The sequence below is a fragment of the Elephas maximus genome, chromosome 1, assembly GCF_024166365.1.
Source record: "Elephas maximus indicus isolate mEleMax1 chromosome 1, mEleMax1 primary haplotype, whole genome shotgun sequence".
NCBI lineage: Eukaryota > Metazoa > Chordata > Mammalia > Proboscidea > Elephantidae > Elephas > Elephas maximus.
The window spans coordinates 90,473,086-90,496,280 of NC_064819.1; the positions used below are offsets into that span (position 1 = coordinate 90,473,086).

The 23,195-nt window shown below is 44.2% G+C and overlaps 1 protein-coding gene and 2 long non-coding RNA genes across 3 annotated transcripts in view; 1 reads left to right on the forward strand and 2 right to left on the reverse strand.

Annotated features, from left to right (window-relative positions):
- The window catches only part of LOC126078206 (uncharacterized), a 191,356-nt gene extending 189,095 nt beyond the window's left edge, over positions 1–2,261 (reverse strand). The window contains exon 1 of the long non-coding RNA XR_007517996.1: positions 2,175–2,261. This is a non-coding gene — a long non-coding RNA (uncharacterized LOC126078206). The remainder of the gene's footprint in view (positions 1–2,174) is intronic.
- Positions 1–23,195, reverse strand: part of LOC126078246 (uncharacterized) — a 562,403-nt gene that overhangs the window by 467,761 nt on the left and 71,447 nt on the right. The gene's annotated exons all lie outside the window — the stretch shown is intronic.
- Positions 107–3,742, forward strand: LOC126075156 (class I histocompatibility antigen, Gogo-B*0101 alpha chain-like). The gene is made up of 8 exons (XM_049882463.1): positions 107–239; positions 503–772; positions 1,021–1,296; positions 2,003–2,278; positions 2,381–2,494; positions 2,923–2,955; positions 3,097–3,144; positions 3,313–3,742. Exons 1-8 carry the CDS (start codon positions 176–178, stop codon positions 3,315–3,317), a joined length of 1,086 nt encoding a protein of 361 aa, XP_049738420.1. The 5' UTR covers positions 107–175; the 3' UTR covers positions 3,318–3,742.

Below are 23,195 nucleotides of genomic sequence, written 5' to 3' on the forward strand. Positions count from 1 at the left end.
CTCACAACCTGTGTCAGCTCCTTCTGCCTGGACACACATGACGTCACCGCAGTTGTCACTACAGTTGGGTCTCCGATTTCTGGAGCAGCCAATCACCGTCACTGCGGGTCCGGGTTGTAAGGTCGGTTCGGAGCTGCCCGGACGCAGTTCTCCCTAGAACCCCAGCGCTCCGGTCATGGGGCCTCGGACCCTCCTCCTTCTGCTCTCGGGGGCCCTGGCCCTGCCCCAGACCCGGGCGGGTGAGTGCGGGGTTGTGGGGGGAAACGGCCTCTGCGTAGGGAGGAGCGAGGGGACCGCTCGGCGGGGACGCAGGACCCTCGGGGAAGCCGCCACCGCCCAGAGCCCCCACCCCGGCCCTGCTCCTCCCGCCGCCCCTTCTCCGTCCACGAGCCCCTCACCCCTCACCCCTCACCCCTTCTCCCCTCCCCGCCCCCATCGACCCCGAACCCGGGCCATCGCGGGGAGGGAGGCGTCGATGGTCTCAGCCGCTCCCCGCCCCCAGGCTCCCACTCCCTGCGGTATTTCGACACCGCTGTGTCCCGGCCCGGCCGCGGGGAGCCCCGCTTCATCACCGTCGGCTACGTGGACGACACGCAGTTCGTGCGGTTCGACAGCGACGCCGCGAACCCGAGGATGGAGCCGCGGGCGCCGTGGATGGAGCAGGAGGGGCCGGAGTATTGGGATCGGAACACACAGATCGCCAAGGACAAAGCACTGACTTCCCGAGTGGACCTGCGGACCCTGCGCGGCTACTACAACCAGAGCGACGCCGGTGAGTGAGTGACGCCGGGCCCGGGTCGCAGGTCACGGGTCCCCTCGTCCCCACGGCCGCGTCGCCCCGAGTCCCCGGGTCCGAACCTCACCCCGAGGCCGCGGGACGCGCCCGGGAAGAGCCGCAGAGATTCGACCCGGTTTCGTTTTCAGTTTAGAACCGTTTGGGCTCCGACCAATGGCGGCCCGTCTGGGGTGGTGGGGGCGGGGCTGACGGCGGGGCGGGGCTGACGGCGGGGGCGGGGTCAGGGTCTCACACCATCCAGGTGATGTCCGGCTGTGAAGTGGGGCCCGATGGACGCCTCCTCCGCGGGTACGATCAGTACGCCTACGATGGCGCGGACTACATCACCCTGAACGAAGGCCTGAGCTCCTGGACGGCGGCGGACACGGCCGCTCAGGTCACCCAGCGCAAGTGGGAGGCTGACAAGTATGCAGATCAGGTCAAGGCCTACGTGGAGGGCTTGTGTGTGGAGTGGCTCCTCAGATACCTGGAGAAGGGCAAGGAGTCTCTGCAGCGCGCAGGTACGAGGGGCTGTGACGCCTCCCCGAACTCACTTTGAGTTGGGATTGTGTCCACCTTTGTGGACTTTCAAAAGGAAAATGGAATAGACGCCAAAATACCACCCCTTTCCCTGGGTGTGGAGAGTGAGGAGTTATCCCAGAGTTCCAGATCCTATACCAGTGAGCAATCCTATAGGGTCGCTATGAGTCGGAATCCACTGGACGGCAGTGGGTTTGTTTGTTTGGTGGTACCAGAGAGAGACTTGGCCAGAGGAGCCTTCCTTTCAGAGACAGTTAAGGGACCCACTCATGCTGGGGATAGGATACTAGGGGAGATAATTCCTGACTGATCAGAAGCTCCCTTTGATTCTGGAATTGACCTTGAGAACCACCAGCAACTTTTTCTCTCAAATCTTGTTCTCTGCCACATACCCGATCAGATTGGAGGTCTGATTCCAGCTTTTCTGAGTCGCTCAGCCTCCACTCAAGTCAGAACTAGAAATCCCTGTTCTCAGACACCTGGAGCCTCCTACTCTGGGCTGCCTCACCCTGATTCTAGAACTTTCTGAGGAATAAGATTATCCCAGATTCCTGGTCCAGGCTGGTTTCTCACTCCCTCCCCTATGTCAATTTTCCTGTCCATTCTCAGGATGGTCACATGACCACTGCTCAGGTAACCCATGGGAGGTGATGGGAAGTTCCTGAATTTTCTGACTCATTCCCTCAGACCCCCCCAAAGCACACATAACCCACCACCCCATCTCTGACCGTGAGGCCACGCTGAGGTGCTGGGCCCTGAGCTTCTATCCTGCGGAGATCACCCTGACCTGGCAGCGAGATGGAGAGGACCAGACCCAGGACATGGAGCTTGTGGAGACCAGGCCTGCAGGGGACGGAACCTTCCAGAAGTGGGCAGCCATGGTGGTGCCCTCTGGAGAGGAGCAGAGATACACATGCCATGTGCAGCATGAGGGGCTGCCCAAGCCTCTCACCCTGACATGGGGTAAGTGGGGGAGGCAAAGATGTAGCCCCTTCTTGGGGAAGCAGGGGTCCTTGTGGGCACAGCAGCAGGGTCACGGCCTCTCACTTTCCCCTCCCTTTCCAGAGTCCCGTTCTCAGTCCCCTGCCATCATCGTGGGAATCATTGCTGGCCTGGTATTCCTTGTGGTCGTTGTAGCTCTGGTGGCTGGAGCTGTGATCTGGAGGAAGAAGAGCTCAGGTAGAAATAGGGGTGGGGCCTGAATTTTCTTGTACCACTGCAAGTTTCAAACCCCACATAGGAGTTTGCCTGCCTTCTGCCTCTACTGTGAAGCACCATCCACACACTGCACATACCCAGTCTGGGGCCTTTGTGCTAACACTTATTCTTTTGTAAAGCACACGTGAACATGAACACAGAGTTTTTCACCTTGATTCTGGTGATGGGGACCTGATCCCTGCAGTCACAGGTCAGAGGGGAAGGTCCCTGCTGAGGACAGAGCTCTAAGATGGTGATAGGTCCAGTCCCGGCATATCTCTTCTATTCTTGTTTACTGATCCTGTCCTGGGTCTGTAGTCACAGTTCAGAGGTCCACGAGTACTTGACTCTTCAAGAATCTTATAGTTCTGACTCCACTCAATCTCTCAAAGGATGTTTTCTTCCCACAGGTGGAAAAGGAGGGAACTATGCTCAGGCTGCAAGTACGTATGGAGGGATATAATTCCCTGAGACCCTTGGGATAGTGTAGATGGGACCCCAAGGGGAGCCCCACCCCATAATTCCTCCTTTAGCCTCACCTCCTCCTGTGGCCTCTGACTAGGTCCTGTTTTTTGTTTCTCCAGGTAACAACAGTGCCCAGGGCTCTGATGTGTCTCTCATGGCTTGTAAAGGTGAGACCCTAGGGGCCTGACATAGGGAAGGGTTTGGAGCAGTGGAAACACAGCTTGGCTATGGGTATTCATTGCATTTGGACATTTCGAGCATGTGATGGGCTATTCAGTATATCAATACTTAACAGTGACTGACCCAAATTTGTTTGTGATTTCTTTCTTCTGTAGCATGAGAGAGCTGCCTTGTGTGGGACTGAGTGATACAAGATTTGTTCACTCCACTCCCACTTTGCGACTTCAAGAACTCCTGACTTCTCTTTCTGAAGTCTGAATGTGTCTGCGTTTCTGTCAGCATAAGATGAGGACATAGGAGACTAGCTCCACCCATCGAAAGGACCCCCTCCCTACACTGACCTGTGTCTATTCGCTGATCAACATTTCTATTCCATCATGACAGGGCTGGGAGGTCCCCATCCCTGTTGTAACTTTCTCTTGCTCTGGGAGGCAGTGTCTCACTTCCCTTTTGAAAATGAGAGTCTGGATATTAATTTGTTTTTTCAAAATCTTGCAATGAAGTGTGGTTGATGGGTTAATTAAAGGAGAGGAAAATTCTGAAAATTTAAGAGGCAATAAAAAAAGTCTTGATAACCTTCCAGAATCCTGTGTTTGCTGTGTTGAGTCTGTTGCAGGCAAAACAAGAGAAGACCATGGAGTAGCTCAGTGTGGATGGGGCCTTTGCCCCTTTAATGCTCAGTACTTTGTGGACTTTGACATGGTTACCTCTTAGCTGGGTCATCTTCACTGCCTTATTGTCCTTGTCCCCTTAGTAGAACCTTGTCCCACCAGGACCTGTGATCACAGGGACTCAGATATCACCTGGCCTTGTTCTGTCTCCAGGATGCTGGACAGCTAGGACTTTGTATAGCTAGTCAGCCTGGGTTCAGTCCTGGCCTAACCTTCAGCCATCATCATTGTGTGGTTATTTTTGTGTCTTGTTTGTTGTAGAGGTTTATGCCTGTTCTTGTACAGGAGAGCTTGTTCTTGGTCCCATCCTCCTCTGGGTATCCCCATCACTGACAGCACTGGGCGTTGTTTTCCTGTCATTATCCGCACAAGGCCCAGGGTGGCCCCTGTGCCCAGGAGTCTCTGTGGTATCGAGAAATGAATTTTCAGACTACTACACCTCTTTGCCTTCTTCTAGGATTGTACTGGATTATTCTTTCAATTTTCCCCCTAACCTCTTTTTAAAGAACCAGATTCTGGAATTAGCAGAGGGGAGGGATCTGGTAGCTTTACATCTTGAGAAATTCCTGTTGTGTTTCCATCTTCTGCTCACCTACCCTCTCTCCCTACTCTTAGCTCGAGAGTCGTAGTGCTGGCTCCTTCCAAATTGATGGCTATCTAAAGCAGACTCTCATTTACATTCACAGTTGATTGGAAAATAGGGCTCCTTTTTTTTTAAGCCTAGGATTGTTCCTTTCTGAAGATGGAAATGAACTTGTGTGCTGTAGTGAGCAGGGGGGTGGCCGAGGAAGGGAGGGAGGAAAGCAGCCCTTGTGAGAGAAGTTCAGAAGCATTAATGTCAGTGTGAGTGGATGCCGTGCTGTAGCTGCCACAAAACAGCATTTGGTCTGACGTTATATTGATAAAGACACTGTCTTTAGAATAGGGAGGTGCTATACACAACAAAATCATTATTCTGATATTTGTTGAGTGCTGACTACATAACACACAATTTTTGCATCTGGGAAACATAAGTGAACTAAAAACACAAAAATTGTCAGCCTTGTGGATCATGTGTTCTAGTGGAGAGAGACAAGCTATCGACTATGAGAAAGAAGGAAAATGTTTGCATTATACGGCAGTAAGTGCAGCGGGGAAGGGGACCCAGAGTGTGGATGTATGGGGAGAGGGAAGATGGCTGCTATTCTCGGGTGATCAGTGTGGATCTCCTTGAGAAGGTGACCTTTGAGGGAAAATTTGAAGGACATGACACAATTAGCCATGACGATGTCTGAGGAAGTTCTTTCCATGCTGGGGGAATATTCAGTGCAGACACATTAGGGCAGTAGGGTGTCTGTGTTCTAGGAGTAGCAAGGAGGCCAATATGGCTGCAGCAGAGTCATTGAGATGAAGTCAGAGGTACAACGAGACCATGTAGGCCTTGAGGATTTGGAAGATTTTTGGTTTTTCTTTGGGTGAGATAAGTGACAAGACAGTTTTGAGCAAAAGAGAGACATGGTACAACTTCACTTCTAAAGAATCACTCTGGCTGCTGTGGTGAGAATAGAGCTGAGAGGGGCAAGCAAGGCAATAGATAAAACTGAGAAATGTGAGTACTGTTCCAGCTACAGATATTGGTGGCTTAAACCTGGGTGTGAGCAGTGGAAATAGTGGAACATGATGGGATTCTTGATATATGTTGAACTTTAAGGACTTCCTAATGTTTGTATTTGGAATATGAGAGAAAAAGAGGAGTCAAGGAGAACATCAAAAGATGGCTCTGCCGTTCCCGAAGACTACTCATCAGGCATGGAAAGGACTGGACAATGGGTTGGAGAGAGATGCTGATGAAGAGTGAGCTACTTGTATCAGGTGGACACTTGAGACTGTATTGGCATCTCCTGTCTGGAGGGGAGATGGCAGGGTAGAGAGGGTTAGAAACTGGCAAAACAGTCATGAAAGGAGAGACTGGAAGAAGGGAGCGGGCTGACTCATTAAGGGGGAGAGTAAATGGGATTATGTAGTAAGGTGTATATAAGCTTATATGTGACAGAGTGACTTGATTTGTAAACTTTCACTTAAAGCACAATAAAAATTATTAAAAAAAAAAAAAAAAAAAGACAATTCTGATGTGCACAAAAATGGGGAAGACCCTGGAAGGAGACTTTTTGAGGTAGGGGGTGGGAATCACAGGCTATCTCAGTTTCAAAATCTGAGATAGACAGACAAGTGAAATTCTCAAGAATAACCAAACCAAACAAAACAAAACCCTGGCTTTAGTTACACTTTATAGCAACCATTACATATACATTAAACAATGTAATCAAAAACAAGATAATCTGACTACACGCAGACACTTATACACACAAACAAAATAAACTCCAGCTATATCCTGTCTACAGCAGACATGCCTTATGTTCAAAGGTACAAATAGATTGAAAGTAAAAGAACAGAATAGAACATATTGTGCAAACAGCAACTACAAGAAGGTCCTAGTGGCTATACTAATATCAGACAAAATAAACTCTAAAATAAAAAATCTTACTAAGCGTAGCAACGATTGTGAGGATGGCGTAGGACCAGGCACTGTTTCATTCTGTTGTACGTAGGGTTGCTATGAGTCAGAACTGACTTGACGGCACCGAACAACAACGCTCTGAACAATTGTGTGGCAACAGATTAGATTGCCTAGAATAAACAAATTCCTATGAAGACCTAAACTACTGAATCAGACTCAAGAGTAAGTAGAAAGTCTAAGTAGAACTACAACAAGTAAAGAAATTGAATTAACAATTAACAAAATAAGAAACTTCCCATGTAATAGCCCAGGCTCAAAGGACTTCACTAGTGGATACTATCAAACATTGAAATAATTAATGCCAATTCTTCACAAACTAGTCCAAAAAATAGAAGAGGAGGTAATGCTTCTCAACTCATTCTATTAGGCTGGTATTATTTTGATATAAAAACCAGAGAAAGGTATCACAAGAAAAAATCCTCAACAAAATGCTAGCCAACCAAATTCATCAATATATAAAATTAATTATACACTATGATTAAGTGGGATTTATTCCAGGAATGTAAGGTTAGCTTAACATCCAAAAACCCAGTAATGTGATATGTCATATCAACAGAATAAAAAACAAAACTTACATCATCTTCTCAATAGACACAGAAAAACCATCTGACACAATCCAGCACCCTTTCATGATTAAAACACTCAACATGATTAAAACACTCAACATGATTAAAACACTCAAGAAACCAAAAATAGAGGGGTACCCCTTACAACAATAAAGGGCATCTTCCAAAAACTCACATATGCCGTCATACTCATTGGTGAGTGATTAAATGCTTTCTTTCCAAGTTCAGGAACAAACACGATGTCCTCTCTCACCATTTCTATTCCACATTGTACTGGAGGTTCTAGCAAAAGCAATTAGGCAAGACAATGAAATAAAGAGCATTCATATTGGAAAGGAAGAGTAATATTATCTCCATTTGCAGATGACATGATCTTGTATATAGAAAATCCCAAGGAATCCACTAAAAAGAAAATAACCAAGACCAGCAATTCTGCAGGATAAAATACCAGTACATTAAAAATCTATTGTATTTCTATACACTTGGAATAAACAATTTTGAAATGATATTAAGAAAACAATTCTATTTACAATAACATCACAAAAGAATAAAATGGGAATAAATTTGACAAAAGAAGTGCAAAACCTATACCACAAAAAAGTTAAGAACAAAGTCTGTACCTGGAAACTAAGAAAGACTTAAATATAAGACATTCAATACTCTTAGATCAGAAGACTGAATATTATTCTGATGGCAATACTCCCCAAATTGATGTATGTATTCAATGCAACCTCCATTGACATGCATTTGTCAATTTGCAGAAATTGATATTTTGATCTTAAAAATCACATAGAAATTGAAAGGACACAAAATGGCTAAAAAACCTTCTGATTAGAAAACTTACTACAAAGTTACAGTAAGCGAGACAGTGTAATAGGGGCATAAGGGAAAACATATACATCAATGAAATAGGACTGAGAGTCCATAAATTAACCCTCAGATTTACAATCATTTGTATTTCAGTGCCAAGAGAATTCAATGGGAGAAAGAATAGTCTTTTCAACAAATGATTATGGGAAAACTGGATATCCACATGGAAAAGAATCAAGTAGGACCTTTACAGAATTATCTTAAAATGGAACAAAGATCTAATTGTAAGAGCTAAAACTATAAAACTCTTAGAAGAAAACATAGGCATAAAACTTCATAACCTTGGATTAGGCAGTGGTTTCTTAGATATGATACCAAAAGCACTATTAATAAAAGAATAACTAGATAAATTCGAGTTCCTGAAAACTCAAAAACTTTATGCTTCAAAGTATGCCATCAAAAAAGTCAACATACAACTCCCAGACTGGGAGAAAATATTTGAAAATCATGTAACTAATAACCCCCACGTGCCTGCTAGCTTGTCATACTGTGGGGGCTTGCATGTTGCTGTGACGCTGACAGCTATGCCACAGGTATTCAAATACCAGCAGGGTCACCCATAGGGGACAGGTTGTAGCTGAGCTTCCAGACTAAGACAGACTCAGAAGAAGGACCCAATGGTCTACTTCTGAAAAGAATTAGCCAGTGCAAACCTTATGGGTAGCAGGGAAACATTGTCTGATATACTGCCAGAAGATGAGCCCCTCAGGTTGGAAGGCACTCAAAAGATGACTGGGGAAGAGCTGCCTCCTCAAAGCAGAGTCCACCTTACTAATGTTGATGGAGTCAAGCTTTTGGGACCTTCATTTTCTGATGTGGCATGACTCAAAATGAGAAGAAACAGCTGCAAACATCCTTTAATAATCAGAACGGGGAATGTAGGAAGTATGAATCTAGGAAAATTGGAAATAGTCGAAAGTGAAATGGAACACATAAACATCGATATCCTAGGCATCAGTGAGCTGACGTGGACTGGTACTGGCTATTTTGAATCAGACAATCACATGGTCTACTACTATGCCGGGAATGACAGCTTGAAGAGGAATGGTGTGTCATTCACTCTCAAAAAGAACATTTGAAGATCTATTCTGAAGTACAACACTGCCAATTATGGATAATATCCGTAGGCTTAGAAGGAAAACCAGTTAATACAACTATTATTCAAATTTATGTACTAATCACTAAGGCCAAAGAAGAAGAAATTGAAAATTTTTTCCAATTTCTGCAGTCTGAAATTGATCAAGTATGCAATCAGGATGCACCAATAATTACTGGTAATTGGAATGAGAAAGTTGGAAACAAAGAAGAATCAGTAGTTGGAAAATATAGACTTGGTGATAGAAATGATGCTGGAGATTGCATAACAGAGTTTGGCAAGACCAATGATTTCTTCATTGCAAATACATTCTCTCAACAACATAATAGCAACTATACACATGGACCTCACCAGATGGATACGCAGGACTCAAATAGACTACGTCTCTGGAATGAGACGATGGAAAAGCTTAGTATTATCACTGAGAACGAGGCCGGGCTGATTGAGGAACAGACCATCAATTGCTCATGTGCAAGTTCAAGTTGAAACTGAAGGAAATCAGAGCAAGTCCACAAGAGCCAAAATATGACCTTGAGTATATCTCATCTGAATTTAGAGACCATCTCAAGAATAGATTTACACATTTAACACTAACGGTCGAAGACCAGATGAGTTGTGAGATGACATCGAGGACATCATACGTGAAGAAAGCAAGAGGTCATCAAAAAGACAGAATAGAAAGAAAAGACCAAAACGGATGTCAGAAGAGACTCTGAAACTTGCTCTTGAACGTCGGGTAGCTAAAGGAAAAGGAAGAAATGATGAAGTAAAACAACAACTGAACAGAAGACTTCAAAGGGTGCCTGGAGAAGACAAAGTAAAGTATTTTGATGACATGTGCAAAGGTCTGGAGATAGAAAACCAAAAGTGAGGAACATGCTCAGCATTTCTCAAGCTGAAAGAACTGAAGAAAAAATTCAAGCCTCAAGTTGCAGTAGCAAAGGATCTACAGGGAAAATACTAAATGATGCAAGAAGCATCAAATGAACATGGAAGGAATGCATAGAGTCACTGTACCAAAAAGAATTAGTCAACATTCAACCATTTCAGGAGGTAGCATATGATCAGGAACTGATGGTACTGAAGGAAGAAATCCAAGCTGCACTGAAGGCATTAGCAAAAAACAAGGCTCCAGGAATTGACAGAATACCAACTGACTTGTTTCAACAAATGGATGCAGTGCTGGAAGTGCTCAATCATCTATGCCAAGAAATTTCTAAGACAGCCACCTGGCCAACTGACTGGACGAGATCCATATTTTGCGTATTGCCAGGAAAGGTGCTCTAACCAAATGCAAAAACAATTGCACAATTTCATTACTATCACATGCAAATAAAATTTGCAGAAGATCATTCAAAAGAGGCTGCAGCAGTGTATCGACAGGAAACTGCCAGAAATTCAAGCCAGATTCAGAAGAGGACGTAGAACCAAGGATATCATTGCTGATGTCGGATGGATCCTGACAGAAAGCAGAGAATACCACCAAAAAGATGTTTATCTGTGTTTTACTGACTATGGAATGGCATTCGACTCTGTGGATCATAACAAATTATGGATAACAATGGGAAGAATGGGAACTCCAGAACCCCTAATTGTCCTCATGAGAAACCTGTACATAGATCAAGGGGCACTAGTTTGAACAGAACAGGGGATACTGTGTGGTTTAAAGTCAGGAAAGGTGTGTGTCAAGTTGTATTCTTTCACCATACTTATTCAAACTGTATGCTGAGCAAATAACCCAAGAAGCTGGACTATATAAAGAAGAACGGGGCATCAGGATTGGAGGAAGATTCATTAACAACCTGCATTATGCAGATGACACAACTTTGCTTGGTGAAAGTGAAGAGGACTTGAACCACTTACTGATGAAGACCATAGACCACAGACTTCAGTATAGATTACACATCAATATAAAGAAAACAAAAATCCTCACAACTAGACCAATAAGCAACTTCATGATAAAATGAAGAAAAGACTGAGGTTTTCAAGGATTTCATTTTACTTGAATCCCCAAGCCACAACCATGGAAGCAACAGTCAAGAAATCTTTAAAAGACACATTGCATTGGATAAATATCCTGCAAAAGACCTCTTTAAAAGTGTTGAAAAGCAAAATGTCACCTTTAAGACTAAGGTGCGCCTGACCCAAGCCATGGTGTTTTTGGTTGCCTCCTATGATACAAAAGCTAGACAATGGATAAGGAAGACCAAAGAAGAATTGACGCCTTTGAATTATGGTGCTGGCAAAGAATATTTTATATACCATGGACTGCCAAAAGAACAAACAAATCTGTCTTGGAAGAAGTAGAGCCAGAAAGCTCCTTAGAAATGAGGGTGATGAGACTTCGTCTCACATACTTTGGACATGTTGTCAGGAGGGATCAATCCCTGGAGAAGGACATCATGTTTGGCAAAGTGGAAGGGCAGCGAAGAAGAGGAAGACGCTCAGCAAGATGGATTGACACAGTGGCTGCAACAATGGGCTCGAACATAACAATGGTTGTGAAGATGATGCAGGATCGGGCAGTGTTTCATTGTGTTGTACACAGGGTAGCTATGAGTAGGAACCAACTCGATGGCACCTAACAACAACAACAACATGGTAACTACTATAGCGTATACAATTCTGCAACAATAAAAAGCAACAAACAACAATCTAGGAAAGATTTATTTCTGCAAGATAAGGCTCACAAGCATAATATGGCTTTCTTGTGTGATAGGGAGCCCCGATGGGCTTGATTTGGTTTTTTGTGTCACATTTGGAAAACCAGAGTTTCCCCATGTAGTTTAAAGGAAAGGCACCTGCAATGAATTATTTATATAGTTCTCATTGGCATACCTTCATGCCACAGATCAGTGGTGCCACTGTGCCAGTAGCCTCATTGGCAGATTGTATTGCCAGATCACATTTCTCAAAATCTGTATCACTAACCAAAAATTTAAACACATTCAATTAGTAAGTATGCATTCCAATACGGAGAATACACAATATCAAAAAAAAAAAAAATTAAGGAGAAAAAATGTAGTAACAAATTAATATGGCCCTTCTAGCTGTAGTCTTGTAACGCCCTTTGAATAACTGGGTGGGACTATGCAAATTAGGTGCTTGTGGCCCACCAAGGGGATTAGATAGCTTAGTAATAGTGTAAACAAGCTGCATGACACTCTTGTGGGGCTGGGACCATACAAATAAGGTGCATGAGGAGATTGGCAATTTTTGCCATCCCCCTAGGCTTAAAATGAGCCATCTCAGAGGAGGGAAGGGAGGATCTCATCACCACCAAGAAGGAAGATCCAGGAGTGGAGCTTCTCCTTTGGATTCAGGATCCCTGTGCTGAGAAGTCCCTGGAGCCAGGAGACAGAGAGAGAGCTGTAACATCAAAGATGGCGAGAAGCAGTGACAGAGAAATGACGGCAGCAGATGCGGGAAACTCTGAGCATTCTGGAATCTGAATTATAACCTGTTACTTCAGTAATAAACCCCAAAATTGGGAGTATTGTTTATGAGTTCTGTGTAGCTGTTGCAGCCAATTATCCAGCTCAGCAGAGAGGCAGAGGGTGCCATGTGAGATACAGTTGGCATCAGAATTGGTATAAATGTTGGAGGGTGGAGGCATGTCTGACCTCTTCCTCATAGGAATCAGCTATTGATCTTGATTCTCCCTCCTCCGTGTGAAGTTAGAGGAGCTCACGCACCCCCACCACACTTTTTTTGCAGAAACCATTGCAGCCCTGCTTTCTGGGCTCCTTCCAACAGTTCTGCTGATCTCCAGACTGCTCCAGGGATGGTCCTTTTCTTTTCTTGGAGGAAAACAGATGTAGCTCCTTTAGCCTGTTCCCTGTCTGTAGAATTTCAATAGGCAGACAGCGTTCTTTCTTTCCTCCTCTGTCCCCTTCAGTCTAAGCTAATGGGTTTTCTGCTGTGGTTGTTCTTTAGATCCAACAGTGGCAGGCCTAAGCTCTTTAACAAAAGATTATGTAGCCACATCCTTGGTGAAAAATTCAGAGCATGTGTCTTCAGTTTGTACAACAGAGTTTTCCAAATCTTTAAGTTTTGTTTTCATTTTTCACAGTTCAGTTTTAAGTCCATCTCTTTCCTCTTAAATTTTATTGTAAAAGCAAAGAGAAGCCATGTGGCCCCTTGAAAATCTTGCTTAGAAATCTCATCAGTCAGATATTCGAATTCATCACTTACAAGTTCTACCTTCCACCAAACATTTGAAATAATTCAGACAAGGTCCTTGCCACTGCATAAAAAACATCACCCTTCCTTCACTGTCCACTCCCATGTTGATTATTTCCTTTTATAGCCTCACCAGAAGCACATTTAACATCCACCATTTCTAGCAACATTCTGCTGCTGGTGCAATATGTATCCTTTAAGACAATACAGACTTTCTGTGGCTCTCCGCACTTCCTTCTGAGCCCTCACCAGATTGCCTTTAACATCCATAATTCTACTGACAGTCCCTTAAAGACAGTCTAGGCATTTACTATTAGGCACCTTAAAACTCTTCCAGCCTCTATCCATTACCCAATTCCAAAACCACTTAAAATTTTAGGTATCTGTTAGAGCAGCACAGCAGTCTTCCGGTACCAAATTGTGTCCTAGTTATCCACTGTTGCTATGGCAGAAACACCACAGATGGATGGCTTTAACAAACAAACATATTCTCTCACAGTTTAGGAGGCTAGAACTCCAAATTCAGGGCGCGAGCTCTAGGAGAAGGATTTCTCTCTCTGTCAACTCTGAAGGAAAGTCCTTCTCTCTTTTAGCTTCTGCTGTTGGGCGATCTTCATGCGTCTTGGTGTGATGGTTAAGATTGTGTTTCAACTTGGACTGGCCATGATTCTCAGTGTTTATATGTGATCATTCTCATGATTGAATCTGCTGTGAATAGCCAATCAGCTGAAAGGAAGTTTCTTTGGGGTATGGCTTTCATCGAAATATAAGCAGATGTTCTGGCTTCTTTGCTCATTCTGGATCCTGCCCTGCCTCCTGTTCGTCTGACCTCTGGCTCTTGGGACCTGAGCTATCAGCTTATCTGCAGATCTTAGGATTGGGATCCTTTGGCTGCCTCCTGTTCGTCTGACTTCCAGTTCTTGGGACTTGAGCAATCAATTTATCTGCAGATCTGGGAATTCGTTGATCTTCACAGCAGGGCTCCTGCTCTTCAACCTGCCAGCCTTGGGTTCCCCAGCCCCTGTAGCTACCTGAATTGAGAGAAGCCTCTATCCTGATACGTGGACTTCGGATGGTTCAGCCTCTACAATTGTGTGAGCTGCTTCCTTGATATAAATCTCTCTGACTCTCTATATACATATATATATATATATATATACACTTTCCTGGTTTTGCTTCTCTAGAGAACCCAGCCTATAACATTTGGCATCCCTCTTCCCCCATCTCTGCTCTTTGACTTGCTTGTTTAATCTCTTGTGTCTCAAAAGAGATGGACTCAAGGCACACTCTGAACCAATCCTGTCTCATTAACATAGTAAAGACAGCCCATTCAGAAATGGAATTATAACCACAGGCACAGAGATTAGGATTTAGAACACATATTTTGAGGGGACATACTTTAGTCTATAGTAACTACCAAACCTGGACCTGCTCCTCATACCCAGGAGGTAGAACTAATTGTCCCCAGACCAGGTAACATCATTTGGACCATACCCTGAGAACAATCAGATCCTCTACTCCTGGCCAGAGTTGACCTCTGACTCTAGCCCCTGCTGTGTTGCTGTGCCCCTTTTTTCCCTGAGAAGGTCCTACTGACATCAGCATTGATTGGTACATCTTGTTTCACGTGGGTAGATAACACTCACCAAGTTGTATAGAGAGCCAGAGACATACACCAAAGGGGCCATAATGCCATCCTACTGACTAAACAGATTGAGCAAATAAAATTCTCTCCTTTTCTGTTCTCCTGGCTTTCCTCCAGGAAATTGGCAGACTGGCTAAGAATGAGCTTTGAAATCGTAGTTTGTGTACCTATAGCATTCTGGGTCTGGAAGATGCATTGTCCCCAAACTCAGGCATTACAAAATAACATACAATTCAGATTATGAAATAACATGGGGTGAGAGGATGGATTGTCAAATAAATGAGCCAAAGACAGCCTCTATGTATTAGTCTCAGGTTGTTTATTTCTTCATAACAGATGGGCACCCTTAGCCCAAAAAGCTTACTTGTACCAAACTCAAATTTTCACATATTTATTTGTTTTAAAAATTATGTAAAACTTTGAGTTTGGTCCATCTCTTTCCTCTCACATTTTACCGGAAGCAGCAAGGAGAATGAAGATGTTTTTGGTCACTTACAGCCAGGCTGTTTGGCCAAACCAGAAAACAAATCCATTGCTGTGGGGTTAATTGCAACTCATAGCGACCCTATAGGACAGAGTAGAACTGCTCTGTAGGGCTTCTAAGGAGCACCTGGTTATATTTGAACTGCGGTCCATTTGGTTAGCAGCCAAATGATTAACCACTGCACCACCAGGGCTCCTGCCTGTTTTGCATACCCCATGAAACTGCACCCCACATCTTCTAGCCCTAAAAAAAAAAAAAAAAAAGCCTGTAGGTGCTGCTTCTTTTCAGAGCTCTCTCACCCAGAGACTCCCCCCACCCCCCTTGCTGCAGAGGAACATGGCCTAGGCAGATGGAAGCTCCCCACCTTTTCTCTCATCTCCCCTGGGAGTTCCTTTTTCCTTTTCTCCTTTTTGGTGGCTTCCTGTGCCACTGACTCCGAGGACCTCATGCTCTGGGACACCATCCCCTGTGTGTAGCTACCAATGCATCTGACCCAATAAACAGTGTGTTGTGCAACTTTGCTACTTCATGGTCATATCTTTTTTCCCTTGATCATCCCCGAACTACGTCAAACTCACTATATATGTACAAGGCAAAATTATGAGGGAGATGAAACTCAGAGTTAATACAGAAGAAAGTAGTGTAGAGAACGAGAAGAACTGAGATGTTGCACAAAGAAAGGCAGAGCCATCAATGAGAGAGGGAGAGACCCACTTACAGTACAGTTGGTTCAATAGGGCACTGTACTCTTTAGGGTTATGTTTTATTTTAGCAAAAAAAAAAAAAAAAACTAACAGTGACTTAAATAGAAGATGGAGTTCTGGGTGGCACAAATGTTTAAGCACTTGAATACCAGCTGAAAGGTTGGCAGTTTGAACCCATTCCGAGGCACATCAGAAGACAGCCCTGGTGATTTGCTTCCAAAAGGTCACAACCTTGAAAATGCTTATGGATCAGTTCTACCCTGCACACAATCTACCTGATTGCAACCAACAACAACAAATAAGAGATAAGCTTATTTCACTCTCACATGAACACTTTCTGAGTGAGTAGTCCAGGGCCAGTAGGGAGAATCTGCCCTGTGATACCAATGACTCAGGATCTTCCCAGTAGCCGCTTACTGATCACTAGGACATGGTCCTCATAGAAATGGTTCATGACAGCACTACACCCATCACCTCTCCACTCCAGCAAGTAGGAAGGACAAAAGCTAAGGAGAATTGCACTCCCTTAACTTTAGTGACACTAATTGGAAATTGCACAAACCATTAGCTGTAACATTCTTTTGTCCAGAACTTAGTCACAGAACTTATACCTAGCTGCAAGGGAGGCTGGGAAAAATATTATTTATTTTGGGTACTCAGGAAAGTGGAGCAACGAGAGCTCTCATTCACTGCGGAGAGTGAGGAGAGGCATGTGGATTGATATCATCACCTTGTGTAATATTGTGACATTTCCTAATAAGATCGAGCATGTGCATATTCTATGGCTCCCAAGAAACTCTGGTATACATTCCCTAGGAATCATATACAAGAATGGTTATAGCAGTGTTGTTTAAATTGCTTGGAAACAACTCAAATGTCCATCAACAACGGGATGGATAGATGCATGTTGGAATACTATATATACATCAAGAGGGGGCAGTGGTGGTTCAGTGGTAGAATTCCCACTTTCCGCGCAGGAGACCCTGTTTGATTCCAGGTCGAGGCACCTCAAGCACAGCCACCACTCATCTGTCAGTGGAGGCTTGTGGGTTGCTATGATGCTGAACAGGTTTCAGTAGAGCTTCAGACTAAGATAAAAAATAGGGAATATTAGCTAATAAAAATCCTTTGGATCACAATGGTTTGATCCCTTTCTCCATGGGTTCACCAGGAGTCAGTCTCCTCTTGACTTTTCCCAACCTGCTTTGTGAGTCTTACAGAGCAACAGAAAAGGATAACACAGATCCTGTTCCCATCGATGCAGGCCTTGAGGCATCAGTTGCAGAGTCGTTTTTAACTCACCAAGGAAGCATTCAGGGTGTCATCAACCAGCATACTCAGGCTTTTGGGAACTTGAGAATTATTCTAGACCTTCAGGATGGGAGCCTGGATTCTCTTCCTGTTGTTTCAGGGCTCTGACACTTCCCTAGACCATAACAAGTGAAGGGGAATAGGTTGAAGAAAGTGCAGGAAAAAAATAACAGGGAATCGGAAAGGCTGGCAAAGGAGTATTTTTGGGGTTCTGGACATACTCCCACATTTGCAAGAAGGCAAGAGGACAGTTTGAAGGCTAGGGGATGGAGATAATGGGCCATCACAAATTTCTTAGGGAAAGGAGTTTTCTGAGGCTACTGGAAGGAGGATGCGGTAAAAATGTTAGGGAGTTTGTATGCAGGAATGGAATCAGCAGAGAAGAGGAGGAAGGATAAGAAAAAGAGCAGATGCAAAGGCTAGCGTGCAGACACAGAATACTAATACCCAGATAGCGGATGGAGAACAGAATATACTCCATGGTGACTGGTGGGAGGAGAGGGGGGTGGTCTCAGAGGAAAAGGAGGCAGTGGGAGAAATGGGACACAGAGAAGGGCCTCCTTCGGCTCAGGTTCAGGACACTTGGTCAGATAGCCCTGGCCCAAGGTGTGGGAGTGTGTCCACAGTTGAGTGGAAACCCTGGGCAGTACACAGCTCGACCCTCATCTCTAGACCCCGTGCTTACCAGGGATGTTGTCTTATTCATCCAGTGCTGCTCTAGCAGAAATACCACGAGTGCATGGCTTTAACAAAAAGAAATTTACTTCTTCACAGGCTAGTAAGCTAAAGGTCCAAATTCAGGGCATCATCTCCAGGGAAAGCCTTTCGCTCTCTGTCAGCCTTCTCATCAGTTTTCCCCCCAGACTAGGAGCTTCTCCACACAGGGACCTTTGGTCCAAAGGATGCCCTCTGCTCCCAGCACTGCTTTCTTGGTGGATTGAGTTCCCCCCTCTCTGCTTCCTTCCTTTTCCTTTTTATCTCTTGAGGGATAAAAGGTGGTGCAGGCCACACCCCAGAGAAACTCCCTTTATATTGGATCTGAGATGTGACCTGGGTAAGGGTGTTGTTACAGTCCCACCCTAATCCTCTTTAACATAAAATTGCAATCACAAAATGGGGGAAAGCCACATAATAGTGGGAATCATGGCTTAACTGAGTTGACACACACTTTTGGGGAACACAATTCAATCCATGACAGATGTATAAGGACCATCTGCCCTTTGTGACAGCAAAGGCGGGACTCAGGGGGCTCCGGGAACCCAACAGTGGGAGCTGGGTTATTGGGATTTGCTGGCTAATTTGCCAAGGAATCTAAAGACTCTGCCCCATCACAGCAAGCAAGAGCATGGTGACAAGGGACAGAGGCAAGGTCCGGGGCCACAGGTCCTCAAGACTTTGCCCTGCTTTCAAATATAAAGTTCCTCAAGTTCCAGTAACTTTCTTGAAGAATGTGAGCAGAGATCCAATGCTAGGGATCTATTTGGTCACTTCAGCATTAGTTATATTTTCTCCTTCTAAAGTGAGACCACAGTGAGGACTGCTCAGCCAGCACACAGGGAAGGAAGGGGAAAGGATATTCCTCTGGGAGGGAGCATTGATTCAGTTCAAAATATTCATAATGCCAATTGTGTCACTCCTTATCCCTAAAATTTGACTAAATATGACAAAAATTAGCCTTAATCTATAGTAATAGAGTTTTATCTGGGAAAGACCACATTCTCCAGCCTCCCTTGAGCTTAACTCTTGCTGTGTGATTAAGTTTGGCCAATAAAATAAAGCAGATGTGAAGTTGTGGGTTTTGTCCCTAAAGGAAGAGGTCTTTTCCTCCTTGCCTGCTTTCCCTACTCTGCTCATGGACCATGGACATGGCATGTAGCTATCTTAGTCATGATAATAGGGGCAACACCTCAGGGACAGTAGAGAAGGAAGATAAGAAAGGAGCCTAAAAAAAAAAACAAAAAACCGTTTCCCTTGGAGCCTAAAGGACAGAGTGGAACTGCCCCATAGAGTTTCCAAGGAGCACCTGGTAGATTCAAACTGCCAGCATTTGGGTTGCTAGCTATAGCTCTTAACCACTGTGCTACCAGGGTTTACAATAGAAACCTAGATGCCTAGAAAACCTCATAGAACAGAGCCATCCTAGCAGCCCTGGATGGGCTGCTGCACCGTCATGTGAGACACATGTAAGCTTCTATCCTGTTGAGGCCAGGATTTGTGCAGTACACACTGAATTAATACCCTAACAAATACGCGTAGACAGACTAGGATTCCCCAGGAGTGGGTGGCTGTGGAGAAGAACAGAGATATATTTACTATGCACCATTGTGTGCTGCCTGGAATATGTATTTTAGCTGGAAGAAGGGAGAGCTGGTACACAGCAGACAGCACATGGAGAATGGAGACTGTCACCTTCTTCATGTTTGTAGCCATGGGGACTTCCCTGAGGCCAAGTTTGGGCTCACCAGGTCTTAGATTTGGGAGTCTTTAGATTTCTTCACTTCTTGCCCTCTTCATAGATCTTGTTCATCTCAGCCAGGATTTGGATCACTGCTGTTGACCTTCTTCTCATCATCCTGTCTGATGGCAGGGACTGTGGAAATGGAGGTTTAGAGGAGCAACCCCTCAGGTAGAAAGGGAATGCAGGGGTCATTTGATATCAGGTACTGTGGGGACTCTGTGCTTCCCCATTCTGTCTTGAGCAGGCTACCCTGACACAGTTGACCCAGTTCCCATATAGCCCATATATCCAAAATATATATTCCATCACTTTCACCATATTCTATTTGTTATAAGAGAATCACTAGGTCCAGTCAATGCTCGAAGGGAGTGGGTTACACAAGGGGGTGAATATAAGAGGCGGAGATCATTGGGGCCACCTCAGAAGCCTGTGCACCACAAGGGTGACTCTGGGACCTGTGTGAATGCACAGTATCTCACAGTGCTGTAGCCAGGGATGCAGAAACTAGAAGTAGATATAGAGATCAGGTTGGAGGCATTTCGTGCTCACCCACCAGGAATATAGATCAGAGTTATAATACCAGAATGGTGGCCCAAACTAAAAGGTAATTTGGGGATTGAAAGGAGGTTATTCTGTTAAGTAGAAACAAAAAGGTGAGAAAATGTAAAGAAAGCCAGCAGTTCAAACTGTTAATGCTCCCTCTCATTTTCTCTCATGGACTAGAGAATCTGCAGTGCTCTTTTTGTTAAATAGTTACATGGTGTCGATCACCTACTGCTGCTGTAACACAAATACCACAAGTGAGTGGTGAAAAGAACAGAACTTTAATTTTCTCACAATTCTATGGGTTAAAAGTCCAAATCAGAGTGTTGGCTGTGTCAAATCCTTCCTTGTCAGTAGCCCTGGGTGTTTCTTTGGATCCTTGGCCATTCTCAAATGGCATCTGTCTTCCCCATGTGTGTTTGTTTGTGCCTCATCTACTCTTTTTATAACTCAGGAGTGGTTAGACTTAGAGCCCACTCTACTCGGGTATGGTTTAATTATAACACAAAAACCCCTATTTCCAAACAGAATTGTATCCACAGGTATAGCGACCCTATAGAAGAGAGTAAAACTGCCCTATAGGGATCCTAGGCTGTAATCTCTATGGGAACAGATCACCAGATCTTTATTCCCCTTGCAGAGCAGCTGCTGGTTGAGAACCATTGACCTTTCTGTTAGCGGCTGGGCACTTAACCACTATGCCACCAGGGGTCCTTTGCCTACATGATGAGGCTCCAATAAAGGCTCTGGACAACAACTCCATGAGCTTTCTGGTTGGTGAAAGGATTTATGCGCATAGGAAAGCAAAACATTGCTTTATGGGGCATGGAAGCTTCAAGTTAGCAAATAGCTCCTCACCCTATGTGTATCTTCATTTGTATCCTATTTGCCATAACAAAACAGTAATCATAAATATAGCACTTTCCTTGAGTTTTGTGAGTCATTCTAATGAATTATTAAATCTGAGGGAGTATTGAGACCCCAGAAGTCAGAAATGAAGGGGCTGTGGGAACTTCTGAGCTTACAGCTGGCGTCCTGAGAAAGTAGTTGGAAGTCCCAATGTGTAGCCAGGAAGTCAGATGTGAGGGTGTTGCGGGTATCCGCAAGCTTGGCTGGCATCTGAAGTCTTGGGCAGACTTGGCAGTCAGAAGGACTGTGCCCTACAACTTCTGAGGTCTGACCTAGCTCCGAGTGGTTAGTTAGGGTCAAAGGAAGAAGTGCTGCATGTGTGGTTGAATTGGAACTGAATTTAATGGATTTAAATCTTTCAATTTAGTTGTATCAAAGAAGTGGAATAGTTAATAGATTGGATTTGACCGATCCACACATTTTATCTCAGAAATGGAATAGATTGTACTGATGCTCACAGACATAATTAATTATTTGGAAGCTGTTCGATTTTTGGGTCTTGCTTCTAATACCTGTCATGTGAAACCAGAACAGTGTTTAGTTTAGGGCTAATTATTCCCACTTCTGACACAAGACCCTTCTGAATACTCACTCTACCCAATTGCCAGACAATTAGGAGTTCTTCCAGTCTGGCTGGTGGGAACAAGCACTATTCCCAGCCATGTGGAACACTAGGCACTGTTGCCTCTAGTCCTTTTGGACTGTTCTTTTTCTGTCCTTGGGTAGTTTCCTTACATGGATACCCTGATCAGCTGAAGACCTGAAGGAAACCCTCTGCAGGCTTCTGGTACTTTTTTATTCTGCTTTCTTTTCAATAGGCCCTCACTTTCTGAATTCGAATTGTCCTGGCCTCCCAAAATTCACAACTCTGTCGCCTTAACTAAAAGAAAACAAAATCAAAACAAAACCTGTTGGGCTCTGTTAGGGTTTCTCTTCCCTGCACTCTGTCCTGGAAACTCTGCCCAGGAAGGAAGCTGGACAAGTGTCGTCTCACCTCTTTTCTTTCTCTCTTTTTAGGGGTCACAATCCCGTGCTGCCTGTTGTCCAGTGTCTGAAAACGCTGTTTTATATCTTTGTCTGAATTTGTTGTCATTTATGGAAGGACAGTAAAACTCCATTTTAGCCCAACAAAAAAAAACCAAACTCATTGCCCTCGAGTCAATTCTGGCTCATGGCAACCCCATGAGTTGTAGGGTAGAACTGATTCATAGGGTTTTCTTGGCTGTAAACTTTATGGAAGCAGATTGCCAGGCCATTCTTCTATAATGTTGATGAGCAGGTTCGAAGCCTCAGCTTTTAGGTTAATAATCCAGTGCTAACTGTTTGTGCCACCCAAAGCAAAGTCCATAAATAGATTTTTTCATTCAAATCATTGTTGTCTTTTAATTTCTAAGAATCCTATTTGTTTCTGTTTTAAAAAGCTATGTAAGCTTTAATTGCCTCTGTTTTGCAGGCATTTTCAAGATTGTCATTTTTTCTTCTAACATTATCACCTTTGTTAAGTTATATCCTCTTTCCCATAATTCTAAAATTGAGATTTTATGAGCCTCTTTTTACCCTCTATTGTTTCATCTGGTTCTCAATCATGACATGTTTTTCCCATTTGTACATACACATTTCTTGCTATGAGCTGCTACTTTTCTTTGTGAAATTATTTGTGTAAATTCTTTGACACATAGGTTAAAGCTGGATTTCTCTAGAGATTTGTGCTTTGGGTCACCACCAATCCAGGCCTATCATATACTAAATTCATGAACTGAGATTATTTTGGCCCACAATGGTGAAGCAAATTTGGACAGCAAACGCAAGAGAGGCTGTCTAGTGGTTAAACATTCTCAGACACTGTTATTTGGTCTTTTTTCTTTTCTTGGCTGAAAGGCAAATCTCCTTAGAATACTCTTGCATTGAGAGTTAAAGCAGATTTTCTTTTGCTTCACTTTTACTCTGAGGGTACGAACCTTTGGTTTTCCAGATTTCCCGGGGTAGGGGTGTCTCCTGTTACACCTCCCACAAGAGCAAGCTCTGGGCATCATCTCCTGTCT

Coding starts and splice junctions, on each gene's coding strand:
- LOC126075156 (XM_049882463.1), top strand. CDS start 176: ATGGGGCCTCGGACCCTCCTCCTTCTGCTCTCGGGGGCCCTGGCCCTG. Junction 240..502: donor CCTGCCCCAGACCCGGGCGG/GTGAGTGCGGGG, acceptor CCCCGCCCCCAG/GCTCCCACTCCCTGCGGTAT. Junction 2,956..3,096: donor GAACTATGCTCAGGCTGCAA/GTACGTATGGAG, acceptor TTGTTTCTCCAG/GTAACAACAGTGCCCAGGGC.